Source organism: Olea europaea, chromosome 21 (assembly GCF_002742605.1).
Source record: "Olea europaea var. sylvestris chromosome 21, O_europaea_v1, whole genome shotgun sequence".
Lineage (NCBI taxonomy): Eukaryota > Viridiplantae > Streptophyta > Magnoliopsida > Lamiales > Oleaceae > Olea > Olea europaea.
This window is the reverse complement of record NC_036257.1, coordinates 17959112-17979415: the sequence shown is the minus strand read 5'-3', so window position 1 is coordinate 17979415 and position 20304 is coordinate 17959112. Positions and strand designations below refer to the sequence as shown.

Here is a 20304-nt window from a genome sequence, read left to right as displayed (position 1 = left end):
TTTTTTTTTTTTTTTTTTAAGGGGCTAGCTCGTGTGGCCAACGGGTTGGCCCTGCTCAAGCCGATTTCCCTAAATGGGGGCTCGTTTAGGGGAATTGGCTCGAGCCTTGAGCCAGGAGAAATTGGGCTTTTTCGGGCCAAGCTACGGGCGACACGAGCTGACGAGCCCGATTACCATCCTTAAGGAGAAATATGAAGGATTGAACTTTTTCTTTGAATGTATTAATGGAAATTTTTAATATTGTAGAATTCTGACTTTGTTTTATTTTGAAAGTGATTTGCAAATACTCTTTTACCAAATTTGCAGTCTAAATGACCAAACTTGATATGTTTACTTAAATAAATCATATGATATTATATTTAAGTGAATCAATCATTTAATGTTATGCAATTGTCACATAAACTAGTGTTTGACGTTTGTAGTGCTGATAAAGAAACATAAGGTCCTATTGGATTATAAATCTTTGTAGCCTGAAGATGAAGTTTCAACATTTTATCTAGGAGGCAAGGTTTCAAATCTTTTGGACCACAATCTTACATTTTTCCTTTTATATTTATTTGAAAAGTTTGTTCAATTAGTCCCAGCATTTAGGACATGTGGAAAAGTTATGTCAGCCTTTAAAATTAAAATTGTTTATTCCTATCCTGTGCGAGCTACCTCTACACAGTTGACCGTAGATAGCCGTAGCACGATCGACCATTGTTGGGGCTTCGAAACCATAAATCCTAGCTCTGTTACTAGTCTCGAATCCATATTTGACTTAATCTATTAATCCAGTCATAACTATTTTAAGGCGAGATTTCTTAATGCAATTAGGATCAAACATGGCACTATCCAAAGTCATGAATCAAGAATCCATGAAATTGGATAGATTCGAGGTGAGAAATAGATGTTTCTTTTTACTGTACTTCACATTTCATGTTAAATTCAAACTAAGACCATCTCCAACACTGCACCAAAGTTTGCCGTAAGTTTTACACCATTTTACATCAAATATTGCACAAAACTTAAAATTATCTCCAACCCTTTACACCAAAACTTGCATCAAATGAAGAGTGTTTAATTATTTTCTTCATTTTTTCGATTCCTAAAAAATTATTTATCTATTTATTTTACAATAATATAAACTACTAAATAAATAATTACCTGAAATTAATGAAAATACATAATTATTATTGATCACTAATTATTCACTTGTTTTATGTGTTGCGTTAAATTGAAGAAAATAATAGATTATTTTATTAATTTATTATAAATAACTACGTTAAATTTACACAAATAATAACCAAATTAAAAAATCCATAATTATGCCAGATCCTGCCGTAGACGACAGTGACAAAAAGGCCTAAAATGTATTTGATTTAAATAGGTATTTTGAAGAAAATATAACACAAATGGGACTCTTCAAACTTTTAAGGCTAGGTTGGTAGCAAAATGATTTAGACAAAAAGGATTATTTTAATACCTAAGCTCCTGTTGCTAGAATAATGTCTATTTGAGTGTAATTGCACTAGCACAAGTGATAATTTGTATATACACCAATTGAACTGGGATTTGAAGCTATATTCTTGGGAATACGCATCACTTAAAAAAGGAAAAAGATGCAGTTTGAAAAAAGACACAGTGATGAGGTAACACAATCTGCTATTGACTTTTTTAGGATTAATTACTTCATTTTTATAATTAATGAAGGTCATTCTTCACTTCAAACTCGGTTTGCCAAATTCAAAAATATGAAGAAACTTTTGGATTTTTGTTTAGATTGTAAGAGGTTAAAAGATGCTGATGATCATAGTTTATTATGGTCTTGTCAGAGTCTTGAAAATTCTCTGACAATCTTGAAGTATTACTTACCAACGCAAATAAAAAGGGTAATTGATACGTTGAATTTTTTTTGAAGAAAGTGGATGGTTATTTCCCGAATGCTCATGTTGCTTATAATAGAATTTGACTGACGATATTAATTACAATTGCATATGTAGAAAGAAGTTTCTACAAGTTGAAGTTAATCGAGATTTATCTTTGATCAACTATGTTATAAAAAGATTGAATGAATAGGTTATGTTATGAATTATGAAAAATGATTGAACAATTCATTATGCATGATGGAGATGACGTGTTATATATATCTCTTGGTGGAGATCCTGTCCACTTTTATGTTGAAAGCGAAGGAAAATGTTCTCCAAATAATCAATAAGTAAATGGAGTATGGAATGAAAAATAAAGATGGTGGCTGCAACATAAGCCTATGCGACTGCATGGACTATTTGGCCATGCGGCTGCATGGCCATAGTCCGAAACTGGGAGGCCAGTTTTGGTATAAACCATGCGACCACATGGGATTACTCCATGCGGTCGCATGGTTGTATTTTAATGATTGTTGGAGGTCAGTTTTGTTTAATTCTAACGGTTTTTTGGAGGAAACATTGCAACTTTTCATAATGATTTGGCACCAATCCCTGAGGTATTGATTCAAACCTATAAATAGGTGATGAGACGATCAATACAAAATACATAGAAATCATATTACAAACATATGATAAACATTCTTTCATTCCACAAGAAGAAACAAAAGTCTTCTTCATTCATATTCAAATTCCTTTCAGTGTCCTTCAAGTTTTGGAGAGTCACACAAGTGTTTAAGTGTTTGATTCTCTACAAAACTTGATTAATCCTACAAACTATTTGCCGCGAGGCCCTTTAAGCACGAAAATTATACACGAGAGGGCGAAAATATCGTTTGAGGACAGCGATATAATGTCGTGTTTGGGCCTTCATATTTATTTAGGTTTTTTCCATTATTTTCATCTTCTTGAATTTTCATTTCTTGGTTTCTTCTCCAAATCCCGGTGTGATAATTTTTCAACAATTTCAAACGATATTTGCCCATGGAGAACGAAACCACTTCGGCGATGATCAAGTTGATGGATTGAGATCTTGTTCGTGTGGATCGTTAGATGGCATTAAATGGTTCGATTTGTAGAAAGATATGAATCTAGCTTTTCATATTCAGATTTGGTAAAATTCAATTCACCATCTCCATGTTCGGTAAGTCGAAATTGCTTTTCAATTTCACGCATACATATGGTACGTTCTATGAATATTTTATGCATGCAATTTGAGAATCTATAGCAAATCTAAAAGGAAAATTTGAATCGGTGCATGCACGAAAACCCAATATAATGTGTTCAAAATGCAATTCTGCATTTATCACGTATTGGAATTTTTGCATCTTGGAGTAACCATGGATATGTGCAAAATCATCCTGTCAGAATTTGGGACTAAATCAATTTTTGCCGTGAATTTATACAAATGTTTTATTTATTTTATGAATGATTTAAGTCCAGATTTTCATGCACTATTCCTATACGAATTTTAAATCATGATTGGTTTAATCATTTATAGTTTTATAGATCCTATGCACGATTTATATTGCATGTTCAGTAATTCGGAAATTGGCAATATATCAAATTTAAAGTTGGCCATTTATTTTCCGGCAATTTTCAATCCTTATGTTGTATCATTCAAGATTTATGTTTGGGCCAAAAGTTTATGTACAAAGAGGAAATTAAGTTTCCATAATTCTGTTATTAGAACAAGTTTTTATGAGTTCATTAGTTGATGATCATGGGTTGCATAATTCTCTGGAATGAAAGAACTGTAATAATTTATTTCAAGGAAATCATTTGGTAGGAAGGAAAGTTTTTGCTGACACAAGCGAATAAGAAAATTTTAACCCATCTAAAGTTATCATCTAAGGCAGAATATGGATCTGCAAAAATCGTGTGGAATTATACTTATAAAACATCATTTTCTGAGTTTTGCACTTCATGTGAAAGATTGTCTGTTAGAAATGATGAAAGAAATCATAAGAATCTGATTATGCATAATGGTTGCATGTATGGGAAAGGTAGAAACCAAAATTCTATTTTGATTTGGTTTGGTTCTTTGGTACATTTTAATTGACATTATACATGCGAAATTGTTGGAAGAATGCCAACTATATGTTGAAAGTATATGAATCTTCATTTCTTTGTTGAGATAAGAGAATGACATGATATTGCTCATATGGGAAAATTCTAAAGAGTTAGAATTTTATGAAAGAAATTATTTGAACTTTCATGACCACTTCTTCTACTAGAAAATGAAAATTACATATGGATTACTTCATCTTGATGAATGTTAAAATTAAAATAAATTGGTTATTCTCACTTTGTTGTGACAATTGGAATGGTTCATATGCATGAATATTAAAGAATGCAATTCAAACCAATTGTGGTGGCTGAAGATATATTTGACCAGGGTTGATTATTCGGTGATTAATTCCAATATATGGGTTGTCACATTTGCTTGGATGATATACAAACCCACTTGGGTACCCCACATGTTTCTATAGGGCATCATTTATTGCACGACGCATTTGCCATTATGTTGGCTTATGGACTCCTAAGTGGAAGTAAAGCACATCCATATTTGTGTTTTAAGACCAGCCTATTAATATTTAATGAGTCTAAAGGATGTGAATAAATGTGGAAGGATGCCTACTATTTGTTGAAAGTACATGAAATTTCATACTCTTCTATTGGAATATGAGAATTACATGATAAATTTGATGGTTGATCTCATGTCCTATTGGAATGTTGTAGCCACAATTAAGTGAGATAATCTTATGCAAAAATGTGTTTGCATAGAAATGTGATTTTGATCAACTATGAATAAGCTGAACATGTACCTTATTATTTGATGTAATATGATGCTATATTGTGAAAGTGATAAATTGCATATGATTGGAGAAATTGCAAGTCTTGTAAATCAAAAAGTATAGTCCTATTTGTTATTGAATTAAACTTCAATCATGGAACCAAATTGAGTTGATTTATGCTGGAAAAGCATTAATGGTCTATGAGAAGAACTTGATCAAAATGAATTGAACTATGAAAGAGTTGATGAACTCTAAGTTCAATTACAATTCCAAATGTAGGGGTTAACTTTAAATGCTTGTGAACTTATACGAGAAGTTCAAGACTTATGGATGCAATATTACAAGATCGCATATGAATTCCTAAGTGGGGAATTGTGGGGGTAACTTGATTTAATAATTACAGTTACTTATACCTTTTAATCATATTAAGATATCTACGAAGGGAGGAAAGGTAGAAAAGCCCTTATGATTATAATTATAAGGATGAAATACACTAAATCTAAGTGGATGAATTGGGTGAAAGCCGATCATGGCACTTGCAAAACCAATTGGAATATTTAAATAATATTTACAAATTGAATACCCATTTGTGAAATCTACAAAATTTAAAGTGAGTGACAAGTGTATTGGTTGATAAAATTCTTCCAACTGTATTTGGAAATTTATAAGTTTTGAATAAAGCTAAGTGAAAGAATTCTTGGTGGTGACAAGTTGTATCTATCAAATGAATCGATCATTGGCTAGCCATATTTTGATAGGATACTAAGTCACATGAAATAAAAAGTAAAGACTAAGTCTTAGAGGTGACGTCACAAGGAAATTATCAAATGGAGTAATTTTCGAAGAGAATTTAGCGGATCTTTTAACTAGACTACTAAATAAAATTTTAGTGGCACCTACTTTGAATAGAATGGGGTTGAAACTCTTAAACTATAAAGGTCCACCAATTGACGGCAACCATATCTGTCACTAATCAAAAGGTAATCCACGGGTTCAAAGGGTAAAAACAAGTCATTTGATATGTGGGATGGTTTCAGCATTATATAAATTCGCGATAACTCTATCCTAATTAAAATAATGCTGGTTATTACTGTAATGAGGGTTGAGCTTTAAGTTCTTAATGAAGTTCAATACTAAAACACAATTATCTCTAAAAATAACAAAGGTACTGGAAGAACTTCACCTAAACAAACTTCAAGATGGTACCGCTTCAATAGAAAGTTGGAGTTTCTCTCTTAAAAATTGTTGAAAAGGATAAGCGCAATGCCATATTAGCACTAAGTGAGATCGAGGAACTTGAGAACACGCAATGCTCGTGTGTGTGTCCTTACTGATATTGTCACGTGGAATAACTGGTTCAAACCTTCACGCTACCTTTGATTCTGACTTTACTTTGTTTGTATTACACTATGGTTAGATTCAAATCGAAAGATATTTAATCCTTATACATGAGTATTGTATACTTTGAATATGAGAGTTTATTGAATTTTGAACAAGTGGGGGATTGATGGAAAATGTTGTTCAAATAATCAATAAGTAAATGGAGTATGGAATGAAAAATGAAGATGGTGGCTGCAACATAAGCCAATGCGACGGCATGGACTATTTGACCATGTGGCCGCATGGCCATAGTCCGAAATTGGGAGGCTAGTTTTGGTATAAACCATGCGACCGTATGGGATTACTCCATGCGGTCGCATGGTTGTATTTTAGTGATCGTTGGAGGTCGTTTTGTTTAATTTTGGCAATTTTTTGGAGGAAACATTGCAACTTTTCATAATGATTTGGCACCAATTCGTGAGGTATTGATTCAAACCTATAAATAGGTGACGAGATGATCAATACACAATATATGGAAATCATATTACAAACATATGATAAACATTCTTTCATTCCACAAGAAGAAACCAAAGTTTTCTTCATTCATATTCAAATTCCCTTCAGTGTTCTTCAAGTTTTGGAGAGTCACATAAGTGCTTAAGTGTTTGATTCTCTACAAGGCTTGATTAATCCTACAAACTATTTGCCGCGAGACCCTTTAAGCACCAAATTTATATACGAGAGGGGGCAAATATCGTTTGAGGACAGCGATATAATGTCGTGTTTGAGCTTTCATATTTATTTAGGTTTTTTCCATTATTTTCATCTTCTTGAATTTTCATTTCTCGGTTTCTTCTCCAAGCTCCGGTGTGATAATTTTCCAACAGAAAGTGTTTCCATTGGATCCTTTCATGTTGTTATGAATGGCATTGTTGTGATTTGCTCGGTTGTAATTTTGGACTAGGTGTTGGCATCTTAGCAAATCGCGGTCGGAGCAAGCACCACGAACCTCAAGTTTCCTAGTTATGTCATCCTGGGGAACCAAATGAGCTTCCAAGGAAGTTTTTCTTCTTCTTAACTCCCTTTTCCATTGTATCTTTTGAACTACGGCTTTAATTTCAGTCGAAAATAAATTTTAGTGACCTATATACTGGCCAGATTCTAGAGTAGATATCGAATATTTGAAAGAAGTTGGAGATTCCTTAAATGTATTCAGTATCATATAATTTCCCCCTCCTCCCCTTCTTAGATGCATTGGTTCCTTAATTTAAAGAAGAATTTAACAGTTTTTTTTGCTCTGCAGGGTGAAAGACTTTCTAACAAAACATTGCCAAATAAGAAACAATTCCTAACAAAGCCGCCAATGCATCAGTTGAAGCGTAGGGATTAAAGTTTAAATATCTCATTCAACGTTCTTTAAATTCATAAGAAAAATCTTGATTGTTAGAAGACTGATGGTCAATAGTATCTTCTCTTCGACTTGATTTATCACTTCACTAAGAGTAAGCATCGTAGCAACCTATGCGGAGACACAAAGAACTACAAAATAAGATTTTGATTCACGTTGTGTTCTATTCAATTCAGTATTAGGCACTTCAATGTCATGTCCTCATATTTTTGTTATAGTCAGCCTTTTGAAAACTCTTCTTCCAACTTGGAGTCTGGTTGCGATTAAATAAGCTATCGTGACCACTGGTGAGAATTTCGTACCAGTCACAAATCATTCAATTATTATCAGAATTTCCTCATTAACTTGTGATCTTATATTCATATTATATCACAACAAAAACGCGTGATAATGCTTTAGAGCCATTGACAAATGCGTATCACTCAAAGGCTATACCATTTTGTTATGGAGGAGGACGTGCAACCAAAATGCGATGGGTCCCGATTTGGTTTACAATTTAGCAGTTAAAGATTACTTGAAGCCTCTATGCTCAGTCGGCCATAATCAAATGCTAAACAAGTTGGTCTTAGAAGAACTATGTACATGCCCTACGCCCATTAGTCTCCGTTAAAATATGATAAGAAGAAAGCAAGAAGGAAGCTCGTTGCCAGCAGAGATTCCAGAAAAGTCAAAGAACAGTTAGCTACGCATTGAATTTTAGAAGAATCAGCTAAAGAATTTTGTGTGTGTGTGTGTGTGTGTGTGTCTATATATATATATATATATATATAAAGTTTGTTAGAAATATTCATTTTCTTCAATTATATAAGAGCACTACCAGTTTGTATTTTGATATGAAAAAGAATACACACTGAAACGTTCTCCCCCATATGTAATTCATTCTCTTTTGTTAGCTTTTCTTTTGTGGTATCAGAGCCACCATGGCTCAAGAGGATTCCAACTCAAATCAAAATCAAAATCTAAATCTACCACTAAACACAGAATAGGAAAATTCTACCAACACAAATCAGAATCAAAACATACTTCCAGATCCAAATTCTATTGATCCATCCCAGCCATATAGTCCATATTTTATTGGTAACAATGATAGTACTGGAGCACTGCTAGTCACTCAAATGCAGGATTCTAGCAACTATCATTCTTGGGCAAGATCAATGAGAAGAGCTTTTTGAATAAAAAACAATTTAGGCTTCATAGATGGGACTATTTCTAAACCTGCCGATGCAAACAATCCATTGTTAGACCACTGGTTGTGTTGCAATGACATTGTCATTACCTGGTTGCAAAACACCATGTCAATAGATATAAAGTCAAGCACGCTTTATTCTGAAATCGCTCACCAACTTTGGCTAGAACTTGAGCAGTGATTAGCATAGCAAAATGCGCCCAAATTTTATGAGATAAAGCAAAGCATTATAGGTTTACAGCAGAACCAAGATTCTGAAAGTATGTATTTTTCAAAACTCAAGACTCTCCTTAATGAATTGTTAAATTATGAATACATCCCAAACTGTACTTGTGGGGGGCTAAAGACTATGGTGAGCAATCAAGACAGGGATTGGATGATGAAATTTCTCGTGGGACTTAATGACTCATACAAGAGTTTTAAGGCCCAAGTCCTTCTGATCAAGCCCTTTCCCAGCCTCAATGAAGTATATTCCATTGTCCAACAAGAAGAAAAGAGAAGGGAAATCTCTGGAGATATCCCTGCCAATGATACTATGGCCCTCATGGCAAATGCTACTACCATAGATGCAGGAAAACATAATTTGATGTATAAGAAAAAGTACTACTGTTCTTTTTTGCAAAATGCATAGGCATTCCCTTAAGAGATGTTTCAAAGCCAACTCAGACAAACTAGCACGTAATTACTGTAACATGCCTGGTCATACAACTGATAAATGTTACAAGTTACATGGCTATCCACCAAGGAACAAGTTATATGAAAAACTAAAGTCACTGCATCCTCTGCCAATCAAGCAATCACTCTTCGACAGCCCAGCCAAGAGCAGCTCAGTAGCAACACCCAAATGTCTTTAACTCAAGAGCAATATGCTTAGCTGATGGCCTTGCTCAAACCACAAAACAACTAGCTTTTCACATCCTCAGCCAACCAAGTGACAACTTGCATACCTTCCTCTACGAATGATGTTGACATTCTAAAGATCTCTGGTATTTCTCTTTGTTTTGTTTTTCCGTGTGCAACACAAAACTAAGAAATGTTTCTGACACTACTTGGATTGTGGACACTAGGGCAACTGATCATATGATCTGTTCCCCAACCTTCTTTACCACCATTAAGGCAAAAATTGATCACTCAGTTGCTCTCCCAAATGGGGACTTTATTAGAGTCACTCATATTGGAACAATTAAATTAAGTGAAAGGCTAATCTTATATGATGTTCTATGAGTACCTTCTATTTCAATTTGATATCTGCCAGAAAATTGTCACAAACCTCATATTGTTGTCTCATTTTTCTTCCTAAAACTTGTTTTGTGCAAGACCTTTCCACTTGGAAGACGACTGGAATTGGTGAAGTGAGAAATGGCCTATACCACCCAATGCAGAATAAAGTCCCCTCTATAGCCTCGAATGATTTTCTACCTTTTCTAGCCAAGAAATCCACCAAATTAGCTTCTGTCATCAGCAGCCAAGAAGTCACCAATATCTGGCACTACAGATTAGAACACCCTTCAGATTCCAGATTAGACCTTTTAAATTTTAATCATCTACCTAAAGAAGCTAATACGAAGACACCTTGTCCTATCCGCCCTCTAGCAAAGATGCATAGGTTGCCTTTCCTCATTAGTAAGCATAGGTCTCAGAAATGTTTTGAGTTAGTCCATTGCGAGTTATGGGGACCTTCCTTAGCATTGTAGATTATTTTAGTAGATGTACTTGGTTAATGTTGCTGAAGTTTAAATCAGATGCTACTAGTATTTTACATAAATTTTATGCAATGATTGAATATCAGTTCGATTCCAAAATCAAAATAATTAGGACTGACAATGAAAGTGAATTCGAAATGAAACATTTCTACTATGACAAGGATATCATCCACCAAAAATATTGTGTAGAAACCCCTCAACAAAATGCTATAGTCGAGAGAAAACATCATCATATCCTAAACATTGCAAGGGCTTTAATGTTCCAGAGTGGAATTCTAATGAAGTACTAGTCTGATTGTGTTCTTACTGCAGTCTACCTCATAAAATAGAACTCCTTCTCCACCCCTCAAAAACAAAACACCTTTTGAACTCTTTTCAAAGCTAAACCTACATACTCTTAGCTTAAAGTCTTTGGAAGTTTAGCCTATGCCTCTACACTCGCACACAATTGACATAAGTTTTATGCTAGAGGAAGGAGATGTATGTTTTTAGGTTATCCTTTTGGGATTAAGGGCTACAAATTGCTAGATTTGGATTCAAACAAAGTTTTTATCTCTTGAAATGTTGTTTTCCATGAAAACATCTTTCCTTGCAAAACCTTTGATATTGTCACTCAACCATCTTCACCAATCTTGAGTGAAATTTTTTTTGATAAACCATCAACCACTAATATAGATTGTGCTATTGAGCAAACTTCTTCTACCCATGATCAACCTTCAAAGGTCTTAGACCAACCAACTACTTCACTAAATTCATCTGACGAACTTGAGAATTCTGTAGAATTACCTCAGAGTAATCCCACAAGTCCTCACTTGCCTCGAAGGTCCAATAGGGATAGAAGACCACCTTTATATCTACATGACTTTGTATGCCAACAAGTCTCCTCACTTCCCAATTCATAGAAGCCCAACAAGGAGAGAGGTCATGGAGATCAAATAGTCCTTTCCCTTTATGTGCTACTTTATCTTATCAAAGATTGTCTAATCCACATAAAGCTTTTGAAACTTCCATATCAACACACAGAGAACCTAAAACATATCAAGAACCTGTTAATTTTGTGGAATGGCGTAATTCTATGAAAGCTGAAATTATTGCACTAGAGATGAATGACACTTGGGTTATGACTAATTTACCTCCTGGAAAGGTTGCCATATGCTGCAAGTGGGTTTATAAAATTAAGTTCAATGCAGATGGGAGTGTGGAACAATACAAGTCTAGGCTTGTGGCAAAAGGGTACACACAACAAGAAGGGTTAGACTATCATGAAACGTTCTCACCTATAGCAAAACTAGTAACTGTGAGGACTTTGTTGGCTATTGCTGCAATCAAGGGTTGGTTCCTACACCAATTAGACATAAACAATGCATTCCTACATGGAGACTTAGATGAGGAAGTGTGTATGCAACTACCTCTTGGATATTCCAAGGATCATGAGTCAAAGGTTTGTAAACTTCGCAAGAGTCTATATGGACTCAAGCAGGCCTCCAGACAATGGCATTCTAAGCTGTCTTCATTTATTATTCAGCAAGGTTTTCAGCAATCTAAATCTGATTATAATTTATTTACAAGGAATACCAAGGACTCTTTCACAACCATATTGGTCTATGTTGACGGCATTGTAATAGCAGGCAATAGTATGCAGGTTATTGAAACTTTAAAATCATCTCTTGATGCCATGTTCAAGATTAAAGATTTGGGGGTACTAAATTATTTTCTTGGAATAGAAGTAGCACGATCAGAAAAAGAGATTTATATTTGCCAAAGGAAGTATGCTCTAGATATTCTTGCCGACTCTGGAGCCATTGGAGAAATACCAACCGAAATACCATTGGATCAACACTTCAAACTTTCCAAAGACCAGGGTGAATTACTCCCTAATCCTTCCATTTATAGGAGACTTATTGGGAGGCTCCTTTATTTAACAATGACCAGACCTGATCTTGCATACTCAATACAACTTTTTAGCCAGTATATGCAAGCCCCCAGAATCCTACACCTGAATGCAGCTCATAAAGTATTGAGGTATATTAAACAAGCTCCTGGATAGGGTTTCTTTTACTCCTCTACATCTGATCTACATCTCAGATCCTATTGTGACTAGGATTGGGGGGCATGTCCAGACACCAGGAGATCCATCACAGGCTATTGTGTTTTCCTTGGGTCATCTCTAATTTCATGGAAATCCAAGAAACAAAACACCATTTCTAAATCTTTTGTAGAAGCTAAATACGTGGCTATGGCTAGTGTTTGTTGTAAGTTAAGTTGGCTTAGGTATTTGCTCCATGATTTGCAAATTGATCATCCTCAAGTGGTATCATTAGCTTGAGATAATCAAGCTGCTCTACACATTGCCGCTAATTCGGTCTTTCACGAAAGAACCAAACACATTGAACTTGATTGCCATTTGATCCATGACAAAATCGAAGAATGGAGCATTGCTACTGAACATGTGAGTAGTGACACTCAGACTGCAGACATCTTGTCTAAACCTTTTGCGTCGGCATACTTTTATTCTTATTTATCCAAGATGTGAGTAGAAGATATCTACTCTCTATCTTGCGGGGGGCTGTTAAAATATGACAAGAAGAAAGCAAGAAGGAGGCTCGTTGCCAACAGAGATTCCATAAAAGTCAAAGAACTGTTAGCTACGCATTGAATTCTAGAAGAATTAGCTAAAGGAATTTTTTCTTTTACTCCTCTACATCTAATATGCAACTCAAATCCTACTGTGACTCGGATTGGGGGGCATGTCCAGATACCAGGAGATCCATCACAGGCTATTGTGTTTTCCTTGGGTCATCTCTAATTTCATGGAAATCCAAGAAACAAAATACCATTTCTAGATCTTCTGCAGAAGCTAAATACAGGGCTATGGCTAGTGTTTGTTGTGAGTTAAGTTGGCTTAGGTATTTGCTCCATGATTTACAAATTGATCATCCTCAAGCGGCATCATTATCTTGTGATAATCAAGCTACTCTACACATTGCTGCTAATCCAGTCTTTCATGAAAGGACCAAACACATTGAGCTTGATTGTCATTTGATTCGTGACAAAATCGAAGAGGGAAGTATTGTTACTGAACATGTGAGTAGTGATACTCAGATTGCAGACATTTTGACTAACCATTAGCATCGGCATACTTTTATTCTCATTTATCCAAGATGGGAGTAGAAGACATCTACTCTCCATCTTGCGGTGGGCTGTTAAAATATGACAAGAAGAAAGCTCGTTGCCAGCAGAGATTCCAGCAAAGTCAAAGAACTGCTAGCTACGCATTGAATTCTAGAAGAATCAACTAAAGGAATTTGTGTGTGTGTGTGTGTGTATATATATATATATATATATTAGGCTCCAAATCAGTTATGAGTGGAAGAATTAATTTTTTTGGTTGGAACCGTTTTGTATAGCTAGTGTAGAGTTTGTTAGGAATATTCCTTTTCTTCAATTAAATAAGGGCACTACCAGTTTGTATTTTGATATGAAAAAGAATACACCGTGAAACATTCTCCCCCTTGTGTAATTTGTTCCCTTTTGTTGGCTTTTCTCAACTCAAACTACACCTTGATCATAGTCCTGAACCTCAAGGGCTCGATAATTGTTAAGAATTTTGTTGGCTTGCCAGGTATTTATGAAGCTAGTATTCGCAATCTAGCCGGAATATCAGTTCTTGTCAATCCGGACACTCTGAAGTTCAAAGAAATTGGTGAACAGAAAACATTCATACTCTCTCGAGGCCAGGAAATCCAATGCAGCTGGGGATTGTATTTGGTCAGTCAAATATATGGTAAATTAATACTCAAAATTCACTAAATAAAATATTATTTTAATCATTTTCTTAATTTAGTACTTACAAATCAGTTTTTACTACTCTAGTTGCTACGTGTACATCAAGGTTTACATAAGAAATTACATAATATTCACATAGTATTTTACCATTTATCGGTTTAAAACATAGTCGACTTTTTCATTCATCTTTTTCCTTCACATCATTTTTGATAGCTGCTTATGTATCATTTTTATGTACAAGTAACAAAATCCAATTTAAATTAGGCTTACGATAGAAAATTTTAATATGGTAGAAAATTTATCAAGTTAGTTAGAGATTTGAAACATTTGCTAGGTGAAATTTATTTTAAAAAATTCTTATTTTACTACAATCTTCACTATAGGAATCGTTCCTAAGAGCGATTTGATTATATATGAAAAATTGAAGTATGGCAACCGGTCGAGGTTGGGCGCCTAGTTTATTTACATTATCTATTTTATTTAAATTTAAACACATAAAAGTAATGATAAGAAATCGATTTAACTCTTGTTTTATTATCCTTTTTGGCACAACACAATTCTTAGAGGATGTTTGGTGGTACTTAAAATTAGATTTTTTAAATAAATTACGATAGAAGTTTTTGAAATGTGTAGTTAAAAAGTTGTGCGACCATGAAATATGTGATTAATATTGATTGTAGTGATGGCAACGAGGCAGGTTTGGGGCGGGGCACCCCTCATCCCGCCCCGTCCTCCCTGTCGGGGTAGGGACGGGGCAACTTTTTGCCCTGTTGTTGCCCCGTTTAATTTTTTTTTTTTTACATTTTCAAAGTTTCAAATTATGTTGTTATTAGAGAATAAAATACAAATTTAAAATTAGTTTTTAACAGGTGAATTGATTAGAAATAAAATTATTTTTAATTATTATTGTTATTATTATTTTTTTTTTCTTCACTGGGCGGGTTCCGGTCGGGGCGCGCCCCACCATGCCGTCCCGCTAACCCATTTGGGACGGGACGGATTTTATTGCCATCTCTAATTAATTGTTTGATTTTAATTTAAATTAAAATCAGATTTTAATATAAACCAAACAAATGATTTTTCCAAAACAAGAAGACCTCTTTATATTTGACGTCATTCCTTCTCGAGAAAGAAAGAAGATCCAAAAAGGAAAGGAAGGAACGATAGAGAGTCACGGGCTCGTTTCTCCATCCTTCTTCGTATTATAAAATCCATCTGTGCCCAGAATCGAAATCCCATTTTTATTTTTTCATCATCTTTTATTCGATTGAATCGTTTCTTTGATCTCTCGTGTTATCGACATAAATTTGATTTAGAACTTCAAATTTGATACGGATATACGATGTCATATGCTTATCTCTTCAAGTACATCATCATCGGTGACACAGGTAATTGTTCTCTCCATTTTTGATAGTTTTATTACTCTTTGTTTGTTTTATACGATTTTATTGGGTGTTTGTTTTGTTTTGTATGTTAATTGTGTTAATTGGCTATTTGCTGGCTTTGATTTTGCTTCCTTCGGATCTAGAATTGAGAAGCGGGGCTTAAAAAATTTTAAATCTTGATATATGCGATGATGCAAGAAAAAGCAAAAAAATTGATTTAAACAGATTTGTGTGGACTTAGGGATGGCAATGGGCGGGGCGTCTACACCCTCGGGATTGCCCCTCACCGATCGACGTTTAAGGCAAGGGGTAATCTCCCATGCCTTGTTTACTGTCCAGATCATTTTTTTTGTTTATTGCTGGTGAAATCTTGGGGAATTTGGGTTAATGGACTCGAGTAATTGTTTCAGGCTTGTGCATAAAAAAAGTAAAAAAAATTGAATTTTTTACAAAACTATATAAACTGGGCAGCAAAACCCCGCCCCGTTTGGCTTGGGTAATTGGTTTGGATTTGTAAAAGTTAAAAGTTTTGATATTTTTTAAAAATGAATATATAGGCGGGGCCAAAACCCCCCACTGTTGGGTCGGAGAATTCCAGCCTTTTTGGGGAGGGCACCAGCATGGCTCGGGTTTTCCGTGTCAAATTGCCATCCCTATGTTGCCTGAAAATTTGATGATACTTAAGTTTGCTTACTCTTCTTTTTTGTCATCTGTCTTGGTTTGTTGTAGCCAATTTTTCCCATATGATAATAGAATCTAAGTTATGAAGGGTATAGATCGAATAGGAGAAAACATCGGCTGTAAGAATGAGGTTGTAATTTGCTTTGTTAATTAAGGAGGAAGGTATGTTTAGAATTTGGTCATATTGATATGGGTGAATTTCAAAATTCAAATGTTACTTTCCTTTTGTGTTTTTTCATTTTTATATACGTTCTGAATCCTTAAAGCTTAACAAAAGTATAGGAAATGTTTTTAAGATATGCATTTCAATAACTTGATGTGTAGAGGAAACAAATTTTATCTACAGACATATTACATTAGGTTTCTTTGAGGTACATTTTCTCCTAATGTAGATCTTGGAACAAACTTTTTGGGTTGAAAATTTTAAGGTTTTTTGTTTGCTTTGTCGGTTGTGAAGTCTCATTGCCGGAGTTGGCATGTGTTCAGGAGTAAGGATATGTATAGTGTATAAGTTTCATAACAGATGGAGAATATTGTTCAGTATATTTAGCATGAGGATGGCTGAATGAGTAGTATTTTTTATGGGCTTGAACATGTCTTGCAGGTGTTGGGAAATCCTGTCTCCTTCTGCAATTCACCGACAAACGCTTTCAGCCAGTTCATGACTTGACTATTGGTGTTGAATTTGGGGCTAGAATGGTTACAATTGATGGAAAACCTATAAAACTACAGATTTGGGACACGGTTAGTTTACATACTTTGAACTTTGTTTTCCTGTGATTTTTCCAATTTGAAATCCTTGAACAAGCTTGTGTTTCCCCAAGAAGAATTTTTGTTTTCGTCACCTCCTATTTGGATACACTTCAATACAAGTTACTGCATCCACGAGCATGGGTGGAGCCAGAAAAAATCGTTGGGTTGGGCTGATTTTCTTAAAAATCCAATGAACCACACCATAAGATATAGTCTGTTGCACGAGATCTAATTTAAAAGGCTATGCTCATGATACTCGGGACAAAACTCAAGCATCTATAAATTTAGATGTCAACCCTAAGATGTCCTTCTAGATCATCATAGCTTTCCCTGCCAAATAGAAAATTGATGCCTTCTCTAGGAAATATACAGTGATTGAAGCATGATAAGCACGAGCAAATGATATATACCCAATCAAGACTAATAAATTACCTAATGAGCACTCTTTCAAGACACAAGTCCCAAAGAACTTTGACAACCAAGATTCCAAACAACTGAAAATTTTGGCCAAGACACAAAGAAATGCATGATTGTGTGAAACTGTTCTCAAAATACTATTCAAATTTGGTATCAATCTTCTATACCAACACATTCTAATCTCTCCTAAAGTGAGAAAACCTCCCACGAATAAGAAATTCACTTTTTTTACATACACGTTTGACTCACTTCAATTATATACCTATAATCATATTAATTTATAAATAAACGAGTTTTTAAAAAAGTACTTTTTTTCCCTGACAAAATTAAACATATGTTTGAGATTCATTTTTCTCAAAACTCATTTTTTTCTAAAAAAATTTTCAGCTACACTTTCTTTAATAAAATGATTTTATAAGTAAATCTAAACATTTTCTCTATTGTTTAATCACACATTCTTCAAAAAATCACCATTCCAAAACCCATTTTCTACCAAAAATAGGGGCATAAATATAGAGAATGTTACTTATTTTGGTGATATCTATTTCATAAGTTTTTTTTACTTATAAGTAATAAATATTTGAAAACATGGATAGAAACAAAATAGTAATTACTTTTAAGCTTAGCCAAACATGTAGCATCTCCTATTATAGTAAGTCATTTATTTTTAGTCTAACATGAATGAATAAATTAATTATTATAAAATTTACTTATTTAATTACAATTGAACTTTCTAAACTTAGTCAAACATGAATGATATAAAACATCTAATTTGATAATGAATTATTCACGTTACATGAATGTGAATTAAATGAATAGATAATTATTATGGATTATTTGGTTAAATTTGGACAAATCAATATTGGGCTTACGCTGCTATTGAGTTTGACTGGGCTAAAAAGAATTTTTGGGTGGACTTGAGAATTTTTTATTATTGTTTTTAATCCTGGCTATAGCCCAGGCTCGCCCCCCTTCCATCCACCCATGTCCATGAGTTACTAATTCCTTAACATGTCAGGCTGGTCAAGAGTCATTCAGATCTATTACTAGGTCTTACTACAGAGGGGCTGCAGGGGCACTACTAGTTTATGACATCACAAGGTACTGTTGCTATTTTCATCTTTAAAGATTTTATGCAAAGGTTTTACTTTTATTGAAGTGCTTCAACGTTATTTTTCCAAGTAATGCATGGAGTGGCAGAATGTTGTTACCCTATATGCAGTTTATACAGTTTATTTATTTTTTTGTCATCATTCTCTTTCGTTGAAACAAAGGTTATTGAACTCACTATTTTCCTCTTTGCATAAATATATCTTAGGAGGCTTACATGCCCTATCTTTTGTTAAACCAATCATAACCCAATGTCTCTTGGAATTTAAATGCAGATTTGCAGCATGAAAATTCATTATTAATGTAGCATTTTTCTTTTATAAAAAGAGAAGTAAACATAAAGAAGATTATAAATTAATATGTTAATCTTTGCAAGACGACTTTGTAGTTTTTTCCTTCTTATTTTGTGGAAACTGCTGACTTATGAGACATAGAACAAGGAAGGTAGATTTGTAGACATCAAGACAGGGAAATCACTCAACTATCTATCAACTTATTGAGCTTTATAACTGAATGTTGCATCTTTTTGTTTATTGCATTACGACTTTTAAACATATCATTATCTCTGTTACTGAAAATGTGAATTTATTTTGTACATTGGCTATGGTTATGTCAATATGCTGGTGGAATGGAATGATCTTATTGTTAATTTTTCAGGCGGGAAACTTTTAACCACCTTGCAAGTTGGTTGGAGGATGCAAGGCAGCACGCAAATGCTAACATGACCATAATGTTGATAGGAAATAAGAGCGATCTGGCTCACAGAAGAGCAGTCAGCACAGAAGAAGGGGAGCAATTTGCAAAGGAACATGGCTTGATCTTTATGGAGGCCTCTGCCAAGACTGCTCAGAATGTTGAGGAGGTGACAATTATTTCCTTGGTAGATTTTAAATACACACACTTATTATCCCAATGAACTGTGTTCGTAGCATGCTTCCTGAGATTCGTTAAATTCAAATTGCAGGCATTTATAAGAACTGCTTCCATGATCTATAAGAAGATTCAGGATGGTGCCTTTGATGTATCAAATGAGGTGCGTAAATGTTCCGAGTTTACAACATGAGATTAGCATAAAGTGGTTTCATTGTTATATGGTCAATTCACCTTGTTTAAAAATCTTAGTCCTAATAATTTTGAGAGAGGTTTGGAGCTGTCTGAAAGAAGTAAAATCTACACATTTTATAGGACCCACGTCTTATTATCCACACATTTCTCAAAACTCACAATTTATAAGCACATAAAAGCAATGCCAAACATATTATTAGTAGAATATAACATGAGATGACAGTTCTTCACCAAAATATGTTTTTCTTGCCTTTTTGCAGTCTTTTGGAATCAAAGTTGGATATGGCGGAATCCCGGGACCGTCAGCTGGAAGAGATGGGGCTACTTCCCAAGGAGGATCTTGCTGCGGTTGAGTGGGAATTGATTCTATAAACAGATCTTGTGAAGGTTGTTTGTTCTAGTTTTATGCATTGGTTTTTAGAGTGTCTTACTATCCCAAGATTATTTCCTATTTGGTTTTCTTAATTATGAAATGTGTAAAAACAGTAAAAATGATAACATTAAATACGTTTGTACATCCTGACTTTTATTTCTTTATTTTTAATTACATGCTCAAGTTTTCTATTTATCACTAATGACATTGAGAAATTAGGTATAAAATATTAGAATAATTTGACACTAGAGGCCACTATTTCACAGGGCCTGTACAAACTAGACACATGCCGAGTGATTATTAAAAATAAAAAAATAGATTCACCATTTCCCTTGCATGTGTGAGTGGTCTGTACAGTCAGTTCAGTTCAAAATATTAACCATATTGGTATGAGACACTTCAACCATAGCCAATC

The 20304-nt window shown here is 34.4% G+C and overlaps 1 protein-coding gene across 1 annotated transcript; it reads left to right on the top strand.

Annotated features, from left to right (window-relative positions):
- The first annotated feature begins 15199 nt into the window (after positions 1 to 15199).
- On the top strand, positions 15200 to 20049 carry LOC111370983 (ras-related protein RABB1c). The gene is made up of 6 exons (XM_022992910.1): positions 15200 to 15493; positions 16776 to 16915; positions 18360 to 18442; positions 19109 to 19313; positions 19416 to 19484; positions 19777 to 20049. Exons 1-6 carry the CDS (start codon positions 15448 to 15450, stop codon positions 19867 to 19869), a joined length of 636 nt encoding a protein of 211 aa, XP_022848678.1. The 5' UTR covers positions 15200 to 15447; the 3' UTR covers positions 19870 to 20049.
- Positions 20050 to 20304: the final 255 nt, after the last annotated feature.

Coding starts and splice junctions, on each gene's coding strand:
- LOC111370983 (XM_022992910.1), top strand. CDS start 15,448: ATGTCATATGCTTATCTCTTCAAGTACATCATCATCGGTGACACAG. Junction 15,494..16,775: donor CATCATCATCGGTGACACAG/GTAATTGTTCTC, acceptor CATGTCTTGCAG/GTGTTGGGAAATCCTGTCTC. Junction 19,314..19,415: donor CTGCTCAGAATGTTGAGGAG/GTGACAATTATT, acceptor TTCAAATTGCAG/GCATTTATAAGAACTGCTTC.